General features: G+C 38.9%; 1 protein-coding gene across 1 annotated transcript in view; it reads left to right on the plus strand.

Annotated features, from left to right (window-relative positions):
* The window catches only part of LOC133606772 (pyruvate carboxylase, mitochondrial-like), an 828,781-nt gene that overhangs the window by 124,776 nt on the left and 691,566 nt on the right, over positions 1-12,439 (plus strand). The window contains exons 8-9 of the mRNA XM_061961089.2: positions 2,808-2,875; positions 11,759-11,842. Coding sequence (XP_061817073.1) covers positions 2,808-2,875; positions 11,759-11,842 — 152 coding nt within the window. The remainder of the gene's footprint in view (positions 1-2,807; positions 2,876-11,758; positions 11,843-12,439) is intronic.

Below are 12,439 nucleotides of genomic sequence, written 5' to 3' on the forward strand. Positions count from 1 at the left end.
AGACATAAAGGACTTCATTGGATTCATTATCAGAAATTGAACTACCGTATTTTTCGGACTATAAGTCGCAGTTTTTTTTTCATAGTTTGGCCGGGGGTGCGACTTATACTCAGAAGCGACTTATGTGTGAAATTATTAACACATTACCGTAAAATAATCAAATAATACTATTTAGCTCATTCACGTAAGAGACTAGACGTATAAGATTTCATGGGATTTAGCGATTAGGAGTGACAGATTGTTTGGTAAACGTATAGCATGTTCTATATGTTATAGTTATTTGAATGACTCTTACCATAATATGTTACGTTAACATACCAGGCACGTTCTCAGTTGGTTATTTATGCCTCATATAACGTACACTTATTCAGCCTGTTGTTCACTATTCTTTATTTATTTTAAATTGCCTTTCAAATGTCTATTCTTGGTGTTGGCTTTATCAAATACATTTCCCCAAAAAATCCGACCTATACTCTAGTGCGACTTATATGTTTTTTTCCTTCTTTATTATGCATTTTCGGCAGGTGCGACTTATACTCCGAAAAATACGGTACTGGGATTTATTTTGCAGATACAACAGTTCACAATTTGATAATGGCATGTTTTGGTTCTTTCATTTTGTGAATGCAAAGTGTCCCGGAGCTGTCTGTTTGGCCATATCTGTAGGACATTTAAATTGAGGTTACACAAACAGAAAATACTTTCTCCAAGCTTTTAATTGGCAAATATCTACACTATGTTGCCAAAAGTATTTGGCCACCTACCTTGACTCACATATAAGTGCCATCCCATTCCTAACCCATAGGGTTCAATATGATGTCGGTCCACCTTTTGCAGCTATTACAGCTTCAACTCTTCTGGAAAGGCTGTCCACAAGGTTGCGGAGTGTGTTTATAGGAATTTTCGACCATTCTTCCAAAAGCGCATTGGTGAGGTCACACACTGATGTTGGTCGAGAAGGCCTGGCTCTTAGTCTTCGTTCTAATTCATCCCAAAGGTGTTTTATCGGGTTCAGGTCAGGACTCTGTGCCGGCCATTTAAGTTCATCCACACCAGACTCTGTCATCCATGTCTTTATGGACCTTGCTTTGTGCACTGGTGCAACAGTCATGTTGGAAGAGGAAGGGGCCCGCTCCAAACTGTTCCCACAAAGTTGGAAGCATGGAATTGTCCAAAATGTTTTGGTATCCTGGAGCATTGTAAGTTCCTTTCAGTGGACCTAAGGGGCCAAGCCCAACTCCTGAAAAACAACCCCACACCATAATTCCTCCACCACCAAATTTCACACTCGGCACAATGCAGTCCGAATTGTAGCGTTCTCCTGGCAACCTCCAAACCCAGACTCGTCCATCAGATTGCCAGATAGAAGAGCGTGATTCATCACTCCAGAGAACGCATCTCCACTGCTCTAGATTCCAGTGGCGACGTGCTTTGCATTGGACTTGGTGATGTATGGCTTAGATCAGTGGTTCTCAACCTTTTTTCAGTGATGTACCCCCTGTGAATTTTTTTTTAAATTCAAGTACCCCCTAATCAGAGCAAAGCATTTCTGGTTGAAAAAAAGAGATAAAGAAGTAAAATACAGCACTATGTCATCAGTTTCTGATTTATTAAATTGTATAACAGTGCAAAATATTGCTCATTTGTAGTGGTCTTTCTTGAACTATTTGGGAAATAAAGATATTTTAAGTTATTTCTATTTATAAATGATTTTTGAATTGTTGCTATTTTTAGAATATTTAAAAAAATCTCACGTACCCCTTGGCATACCTTCAAGTACCCCCAGGGGTACGCGTACCCCCATTTGAGAACCACTGGCTTAGATGTAGCTGCACGGCCATGGGAACCCATTCCATGAAGCTCTCTGCGTACTGTACGTGGGCTAATTGGACGGTCACATGAAGTTTGGAGCTCTGTAGCAACCGACTGTGCAGAAAGTCTTTGCACTATGCACTTCAGCATCCACTGACCCCTCTCCGTCAGTTTACGTGGCCTACCACTTGGTGGCCGAGTTGCTGTTGTTCCCAAACTCTTCCATTTTCTTATAATAAAGCCGACAGTTGACTTTGGAATATTTAGGGGCGAGGAAATTTCACGACTGGATTTGTTGCACAGGTTGCATCCTATGTCAGTTCCACGCTGGAAATCACTGAGCTCCTGAGAGCGGCCCATTCTTTCACAAATGTTTGTAGAAACAGTCTCCATGCCGAAGTGCTTGATTTTATACACCTGTGGCCGGGTCAAGTGATTAGGACACCTGATTCTGATCATTTGGATGGGTGCCCAAATACTTTTGGCAATATCCATCCATCCATCCATCTTCTTCCGCTTATCCGAGGTCGGGTCGCGGGGGCAGCAGCCTAAGCAGGGAAGCCCAGACTTCCCTCTCCCCAGCCACTTCATCCAGCTCTTCCTGTGGGACCCCGAGGCGTTCCCAGGCCAGCCGGGAGACATAGTCTTCCCAACGTGTCCTGGGTTTTCCCCGCGGCCTCCTACTGGTCGGACGTGCCCTAAACACCTCCCTAGGAAGGCGTTCGGGTGGCATCCTGACCAGATGCCCGAACCACCTCATCTGGTTCCTCTCGATGTGGAGGAGCAGCGGCTTTACTTTTGAGCTCCCCCCGGATGGCAGAGCTTCTCACCCTATCTTTTGGCAATATAGTGCATTTAAAATGAGGGGTTATAGCGCCACCTGTTGCATTCGTTTTTTTTTGTTGTTTTTTTTTAAACATGTCCTGTCCAGGTTATTTGTCTATAAATCTAGTTTTCAGCACCATTCTCACACTCTGGATTGTGTCTCTTTGCAGGGGACAAGTATGGTAATGTCATCCACCTCTATGAGAGAGACTGCTCCATTCAGCGGCGGCACCAAAAGGTGACAGACATTTGTTTCCCTCTGTGACACACATTAGCAAAATGACACTTTTAAGCACCCTGCTTATTAAAAAAACATGAGGTTTTTGTCTTTAATGAGCATCCAATTATGCGACGTATTCATTTTTGAGTCGATTACGATAATAAAGATGGCAGGCCTGTGTATCGTAGGTGCCATGAGTCGCAGGGCTCAGAAGATAATCCCGCAATAAAAAAAAAAAAAAGTCCTAATGCCGTTATCAGCATCTGCAGCGCTTATGTAATTCTTCAGCAAATCAACTTGGCTTGTGGAATTATCTTGGAATTAATTCTCCTTCATTAGGCAGTGCATTGCTTTTAGATTGTATTCCAATTAGTGTGACAATGCAGTATAGCCTAATGGACACAATTACCAAACATCTGACTCAGGCATGTTGCAGCAAACTTGCAAAGTGTCATCTCAACCTGTGACAATCCTTCTATCCGTTTAAACCAATTAACATTTGTCACCTGTGCTTGGAAACACTCGTATCAACGTATGGATGTTAATCATGTGTTTGAGGGCCTGCTCTACTCGTGTCAAAGCTACTGCGTGACTTGGTCTGCCTTTTGCCCTAAATCTAATCGATGTATTTCTCTCTCACTCGAAGAGTTGCCTGTTGGAAGAGATTTGGAATGATGCAGTGCTGATGGGATATTTTAGTCTCTTTGATTTAGAAGTGAAATTCATACCTTAAGAGTTTTTTTTTTCTTCAGTTGACAGGAAGCGACATGATGAGATGGAAAAAATGCATCGACTTCCTACTGTGGCTTCTTCTTTATTTCTTATCAGATGCTTTTTGATTTAAATAGTAAAGGTGTGCCGTTAGGGGTGCATGTCTGATGTAAGGGCTGTTTAACACATACTTGCCAACCCTCCCGAATTTTCCGGGAGACTCCCGAAATTCAGCGCCTCTCCCGAAAACCTCCCGGGACAAATATTCTCCCGAAAATCTCCCGATTTTCAGCCGGAGCTGGAGGCCACGCCCCCTCCAGCTCCATGCGGACCTGAGTGAGGACAGCCTTTTTTCAGACGGGAAGACAACAGGGTGACAAGAACTAAATCATCCATACTAGAGATAAATTGTATTATTATGTTTATCTTACCTAAAAATAAATATATTTACTAATTAAAAAAAACAAAAACGAAAAAATAAATTTTTACTATATTTTGCTAAAAACATCAAAATTAATTGTATTTTTATTTGTATTTTTTCTGACTCCTTACTACATCCAGCCATACATTAAAATAAACATATTTGAAATAATTAATTTTAAATGATCATAATTCATTCAAAATGACCATATTTAATTATTAAAATAATTGCTTGTTTATCAACAACTTTAGCATTTTATTCATTACATTTTGAAGCTCTCAGAAGCCAAGTTATGTTATATTCCTCAAGATTTATTTATGCAAGTTTGAAGTATCAATTATCTAAACACAGTTTTGTTTGCATATTTTCAGGATGTAGATATATATATGTATATATATATGTATATATATATATATATGTATATATATATATGTATATATATATATATATATATATATATGTGTATATATATATATATATATATATATGTATATATATATATATATATATATATATAAACATATATATATACATATACACACACACATATATATATATATATATATATATATATATATATATATATGTGTGTGTGTATATGTATATATATATGTTTATATATATATATATATATATATATATATATATATATATATATGAAATACAGGTTTATTGACATTCAAAAGGGTGAAACTAAAAACACAAACAATACAGTCAATATATACATATGTTATGCAAATGTATCATGTATGCTGTAATGCTACCTTAAAAGGCATGAGAAGGTAAACAAAGTGAATTTGTACTACGATGACATCGCAAATTATTGCTAATGAGTATGGCAAAGATCATACATCAAAAATCATAAATTTAGCTCGAAATATTTTAGACAAAAACCAAGTTTCAAAGTTCAACTTATGTTACATACCGGCGATGCAACCTTAAACAAAAGATTTATGCAGTATTTCTTCGAAAATAACCACCATAAAGTACGTGCTGGCACCGTAGATTTCTCTGCTTGGCTTATGCAACTTCCGTTCAATAAAGTTTGATTCAAAATACACACTTCTCAATGATGTAGTAACTGCCATGACCACATGATGGCGACAAATACACATGTAATGTTGATTACATAACAAGCTTATTTAAGCACAACACATTTCAACAACAAGAGTTTACAACTTTTAGTTGTAACAGAACAAAAGGGATTATACTTTTATTGCATTGTCTACCTTCAAGGTACTCAAAGCGCTTCGACATGATTTCCACATTCACTTTCCATCCATCCATTTTCTACCGCTTGTCCCTCTGGGCGGGGGGGGGGGGGGGGGGGGGGTCGGGCCGGAGCCTATCCCAGCTGCACTCAGGCGGAAGGCAGTGTACACCCTGGACATTCATTTTTTTATTTTTTTATTTCAGGCAATGACATAAGAAAGTACAACGTTGACAACACATAATAATATAAATGAATATAGTGCAAAAGGTAATGTATAGTATGTAATGCATGATTGTCCAGTTTTGCCTGAAAGGGAGTGGGAAGAAGATAACTTATTTAATCCCACCCCCAGTTCTCCATTCAGTGATTATTCACATGAGTTTCACTCTTATTTTGTTCAAGGATTATAATACAGATGTTGTATCATAGTGGCATTACCACAAGTAACAATAATTATTACACTGTATTAATAATTTGTACCAACAATGTAGGAATAATGAATATACCAACAATGGTAGTAGACAACATAGCATTCACACACTATGGCCAATTTAGTACCTTATTCTCCTGAATTGAATTCCAATATTTATTTATTAGTTATTCACTGTTCTGTCACAGAGAACTAGAAAATGGCATACAATTGCTATGGTATGAAAATAGGTAGTATTAAATAAGCTCAGCTTATTCCTACTTCTTTTCGGACATGCTGTAATGAAACAACTTGAAATATGTGATGCATTACATTGCATGTAATGCAAGTAATGCATTAATTAATGTATGCATTTTCGGAACAAACTGAACTGAACAGATTACCTTAAAGGGGAACATTATCACCAGACCTATGTAAGCGTCAATATATACCTTGATGCAGAAAAAGACCATATATTTTTTTAACCGATTTCCGAACTCTAAATGGGTGAATTTTGGCGAATTAAACGCCTTTCTATTATTCGCTCTCGGAGCGATCTCAAACACATTACAAACACCGAGTCAAATCAGCTCTGTTATTTTCCGTTTTTTTCGACTGTTTTCCGTACCTTGGAGACATCATGCCTTGTCGGTGTGTTGTCGGAGGGTGTAACAACACGAACAGGGACGGATTCAAGTTACACCAGTGGCCCAAAGATGAGAAAGTGGCAAGAAATTGGACGTTTGTTCCGCACACTTTACCGACGAAAGCTATGCTACGACAGAGATGGCAAGAATGTGTGGATATCCTGCGACACTCAAAGCAGATGCATTTCCAACGATAAAGTCAAAGAAATCTGCCGCCAGACCCCCATTGAATCTGCCGGAGTGTGTGAGCAGTTCAGGGACCTCGCTAGCACGGCAAGCAATGGCGGCAGTTTGTTCCCGCAGACGAGCGAGCTAAACCCCCTATGGACCCTAGCTTCCCTGGCCTGCTGACATCAACTCCAAAACTGGACAGATCAGCTTTCAGGAAAAGAGTGCGGATGAGGGTATGTCTACAGAATATATTAATTGATGAAAATTGGACTGTCTGCACTCTCAAAGTGCATGTTGTTGCCAAATGTATTTCATATGCTGTAAACCTAGTTCATAGTTGTTAGTTTCCTTTAATGCCAAACAAACACATACCAATCGTTGGTTAGAAGGCGATCGCCGAATTCGTCCTCGCTTTCTCCCGTGTCGCTGGCTGTCGTGTCGTTTTCGTCGGTTTCGCTTGCATACGGTTCAAACCGATATGGCTCAATAGCTTCAGTTTCTTCTTCTTCGCTACCTGCCTCCACACTACAACCATCCGTTTCAATACATTCGTAATCTGTTGAATCGCTTAAGCCGCTGAAATCCGAGTCTCAATCCGAGCTAATGTCGCTATAGCTTGCTGTTCTTTCCGCCATGTTTGTTTGTGTTGGCTTCACTATGTGACGTCACAGGAAAATGGACGGGTGGTTAAAATCAGGCACTTTGAAGCTTTTTTAGGGATATTGTGTGATGGGTAAAATTTTGAAAAAAAACTTCGAAAAATATAATAAGCCCCTGGGAACTGATTTTTAATGGTTTTAACCTTTCTGAAATTGTGATAATGTTCCCCTTTAAGGCAGGAATATTCAACTAAATTGTTTTGGGAGCCACATTTTGAGAAAGCTAAAGAACTGGTCAGACTTAGTTTTATTTTGTATATTAGGGAGAATCAGCGTCCTCTACAGCAGGGGTACCCAACCTTTTTTGCACCGGCGACCGGTTTAATGTAGGCATTATTTTCACGCATCGGCCTTCCACGTGTGGCAGATATATATAGCAAATAAGTGCATGGAAAATGAATACCGTATTTTTCGGACTATAAGTCGCAGTTTTTTTCATAGTTTGGCCGGGCTCCAGTGCGACTTATATGTTTTTTTCCTTTTTTATTATGCATTTTCGGCAGGTGCGACTTATACTCCGGTGCGACTTATACTCCGAAAAATACGGTACATAAAAAAATTTAATTAGTGGGAGCCCCTGGTCTTTTCCCTTTGCAAAAAAGCTCTCCATAGACTTTTTTTTTTTTTTTTAACTTGTTTTTGCTAGTAGTAGCAGTTTATTTGGCTTTAGTATCTGATGGGTTATAGGTGATACATCACATTCAAGGACAAGAGCATGGATATATAATAAAGCTGGAAATACGTGTCATTAGATCCAATAGATTTCTGTGCATTTCTATTTCCATTCTAAAAGTTATGTATTCATATTGTGTGCAATATTTGATAAGTAGATACACTAATGTTAGCTTTTTTTAGTGCAATTTCCCATGCGTAAATACATCTGTTATTGCTAACTACTTGTGTAATAGGACTATGTGCAATAATACCAGCAATTTAACGTACTAGGCCAAAGGAGATGTGTATTTCCTTCTTTAAGCACAAGTATTATATGCAACAATTTAACACTTCTCCATCTGCTTTATGCACTTTAACTACTATAGTCACTTTGTTCCTGATCCACCCTGATCTTAGGTCATCGACCTGCCGCGGACTGCAGATGGAACCTAGCTTTTGGCTACAATTCGGCACCTTTACATTTTATATGTTTATTAATGTGCATTTTCCCATGTAACGAAGATGTAATAAATATAGCAAATGGCGACTTCCTATCAGGAGTTTTATGATACATCTATGAACAAGCTTATTGGTGGGTCTTGTAGGACTGGCGAAATTTCGGTCTTTATGTGGCCGGGTAGCAAATGCGTCACGGACCGGTGGTTGGGGACCACTGCTGTACAGTAGATGTTTAATTGTGGTCTATTTATTTTGTCAGAGCTACAGGAGCGCTCTGATGTTTTTTTTAAAAGAGCTAGTCAGAGATCATACTGTATCTATGACAGCACTCTAAATCTGCAGCAAAAACATCTGTATCGCCCACGTTTTTTGACCTGAACTAGCAGGCCACCAGTTGACTAGCCTGAATGGTGAAAAAGAGTGGACCTCAAATGGAAACTTGAGGAACACATGAAGAAGTTGAATCCATTACGATTGACTGCATCTGAAGTAAACAAGCTACAGCAACACCTTACTTACAAACATGACGTTATGCCAGAACAAATTGTAACTGGCAAAAAGAAGAGGACGTACGGGGGAGCCTTGAGGAACGCCTCAGTTATGTAAATCACAAGTTTGAGTTGAGTTGAGTTTGAGTTTATTTCGAACATGCAATCATACAACATGATACATCACAATCTCCAGTTTCTCTTTTAAACATGTTCAAAAAGGAGTAGGAAGAAGCAGAGCTTATTTAATCCTACCCCTTTTTTTTTTTTACATAATAGTTGCTAAAACTTTTGTTCACTTCCTGTTCACAATTTATTCACAATATACTCTATAAGTAATCACAATAAAAATAAGTAAATAAATAATAATTGGTGAAGTAAGTTACATTTCATATGTTGAGATAAGTAAGATTATTTTGTGAGTGAAAGAATGAAATAATGGATGAGTTAAATAATTCAGAATGTTTATCATGGTTCTTCTTCTTTATACTTTGTAAACACTAAGTTTGAAGAGTTTCTTAAAGTGGATCATATTAGTACATTGTATGATTGCTTTGCTTAATCCATTCCATAATTGAATTCCACATACTGATATACTGAAGGTCTTAAGTGTTGTACGTGCATACAAATGTTTTAAATTACATTTCTCTCTAAGATTATATTTCTCCTCTTTTTTTGAGAAGAATTGTTGTATATTCTTGGGTAGCAGGTTATAGTTTGCTTTATGTATAATTTTAGCTGTTTGCAAATTCACTATGTCGTGGAATTTCAGTATTTTTGATTCAATAAATAAAGGATTTGTGTGTTCTCTATATCCAACATTATGTATTATTCTAACTGATCTTTTTTGTAACACCGTTAATGAATGAAGTGTACTTTTGTAATTATTTCCCCATATTTCTACACAGTAACTCAGATATGGTAACACTAGTGAGCAGTAGAGAATATGAAGTGATTTTTTTGTCTAGAACATGTTTTGCTTTATTCATTATTGACGTGTTTCTTGCTACTTTATGTTATATATTTTTTACGTGAGATTTCCAGTTCAATTTATCATCAATCATTATATCTAGAAATTTGGTTTCATTTACTCTTTCAATTTTCAGTTTGGACCTGAGTGTTTAATATTTGCGAGCAAGTTTGAAATGTCAATGCAAGGATCTGCCAATGTGTTTACAGTGGTCCAAGTTCCTCTATACCAGTGTTTTTCAACCTTTTTTGAGCCAAGGCACATTTTTTTTCATACAAAAAATACGGAGGCACACCACGAGCAGAAAAGGTTAAAAAATTTAACTCCCCCAGTTTGTTGTTGTTTCCTGTGTAGTGCTTTAGTTACTGTCTTGCGCTGTTATTTTGGTGGCTTTTCCTGTTTTGTTGGTGTTCTCCTGTAGCAGCTTCACGCCTTCCTTTGAGTGCTACTGCCCGCACCTGCTTTGTTTTCGCAATCAAGACTATTTAAGTTGTGCGTACGCTATCCTTCTTTGTGGGGACATTGTTGATTGTCATGTGATGTACGGATGTGCTTTGTGGACGCCGTCTTTGCTCCACAACAGGGGTCGGCAACCCGCGCCCTAGTAGCTCTCTGCAGCTTTTTAAAAAATGTATGAAAAATGGAAAAAGATGAGGGGAAAATTTTTTTTTGTTTGTTTTAATATGGTTTCTGTAGGAGGACAAACATGACACAAACCTCCCTAATTGTTATAAAGCACACTGTCAGCTTCACGGATTCGAGTATTTGGCGAGCGCCGTTTTGTCCTACTAATTTTGGCGGTCCTTGAGCTCACCGTAGTTTGTTTACATTTATAACTTTTCTCCGACTTTCTCGGACGTGTTTTATGCCACTTCTTTTTCTGTCTCATTTTGTCCACCAAACTTTTAAGGTTGTGCGTGAATGCACAAAGGTGAGTTTTGTTGATGTTAATGACTTGTGTGGAGTGCTAATCGGGTATATTTGGTCACTGCATGACTGCAAGCTAATCGATGCTAACATGCTATTTAGGCTAGCTATATGTACATATTGCATCATTATGCCTCATTTGTAGCTATATTTGAGCTCATTTAGTTTCCTTTAAGTCCTCTTAATTCAATTTATATCTCATGACATACTATCTGTATTTAATATGGCTTTTAATTTTTTGCGGCTCTAGACAGATTTGTTTTTGTATTTTTGGTTCAATATGGCTCTTTCAACATTTTGGGTTGCCGACCCCTGTTCCACACGCTGTAAGTTTTTGCTGTCGTCCAGCATTCTGTTTTTGTTGACTTTGTAGCCAGTTCAGTTTTACTTTTGTTTTACATAGCCATCCCTATGCTTCAGTGCTTTTTCCTAGCGGGACTTGACTTTTGTATTAATTTTTGATTTAAGTGTTACATACCTTTTTACCTGCACGCTGTCTCCCGCTGTGCTCTGCATATTGGGATTGCCAAGCTCTACACAGCACAGGCACTAGACAACGGCACATTATTATGATTGATTTGCAAAAAATATTTTTTCGATCAATTAGGTGAAGTGGCATAATTTCCCACGGCACACCAGACAATATCTCAGGGCACACTAGTGTGCCGCGGCACAGTGGTTGAAAATCACTGCTCTATACAACAGGAACACTGGAGTACTTTTAGGAATTTGCTGCAAAAATGTTTGTCTCCCAGTTTTAAACTGAACCCGGCGGCCGCTGTAGTGTCATTCCTGGGCCGGACTTCCCCCCCGGGCCACCATTTGAATGTTTCAATGGTACTTTTTGCATTAATGATCCAAAAACATGCACCTGGGGATAGGTCGATTGGCAACACTAAATGGTCCCTAGTGTGTGAATGTGAGTGGGAATGTTGTCTGTCTCTGTGTTGGCCCTGCGATGAGGTGGCGACTTGTCCAGAGTGTACGCTGCCTTCCGCTCGAATGCAGCTGAGATAGGCTCCAGCACCCCCCGCGACCCCGAACAAGACACACAGTAGAAAATGGATGGATGGATGGACTGAAACAGATACATGTGCATCATAATGTTGATATTCCTCTCATTGGTGCTATGCAATGAAAAGGGAGCTTGGCACTAACTGCTTGCTTTACAGGTGGTCGAGATCGCGCCAGCTTTCCAACTAGACCCTCACCTGAGAGACCGACTCCACTCAGATGCTGTCAACCTCGCCAGAATGGTATGTGTAATTTAATTTCCACCATCAATTGAGGGTCAGAAATGGTATCTCTCCACATAAAATGTATAGAAAGTGTTCAGTTCAAACAAATACTTGAGTCTGCAGACCTTACCTGGACCACTTCATGATGTTAAATATTGACATGGTAACAGAGAGGCATCACTTGTCTTACTCTTAATTCTTGTGTGAGCCTCGTTTAAGGAAGAGGCGACAACTTTTTGGACCCTTTTTATGTTTGACTTAAAGGGGAACTGCACTTTTTTGGAATTTTGCCTATTGTTCACAGTCATTATGAGAGACAAGAAGACAAAAGGTAGTTTCTTTTGCATTCTAACATGTAAAGTCGTCTCGTTCTCGGTGGCTAGCAATGCAGCTGATGAGAGCAATCAATTATTCCTCTAAATCACTTTAAAAATGCATTCAAAAACCATCAACAGTACTTCATTTACGTTCTGTAATCCGTATATAAAACCACGCAGTTGCAACATTGTTATTTTAAGAGCTAACACAGACATACTTGCCAACCTTGACACCTCCGATTTCGGGAGGTGTGGTGGGCAGGGGTGGGGGGGGGGGGTGGTTGGGATTGGTTCGGGG

The sequence above is a fragment of the Nerophis lumbriciformis genome, linkage group LG05 (assembly GCF_033978685.3).
Source record: "Nerophis lumbriciformis linkage group LG05, RoL_Nlum_v2.1, whole genome shotgun sequence".
NCBI classification, from domain to species: Eukaryota; Metazoa; Chordata; class Actinopteri; order Syngnathiformes; family Syngnathidae; genus Nerophis; species Nerophis lumbriciformis.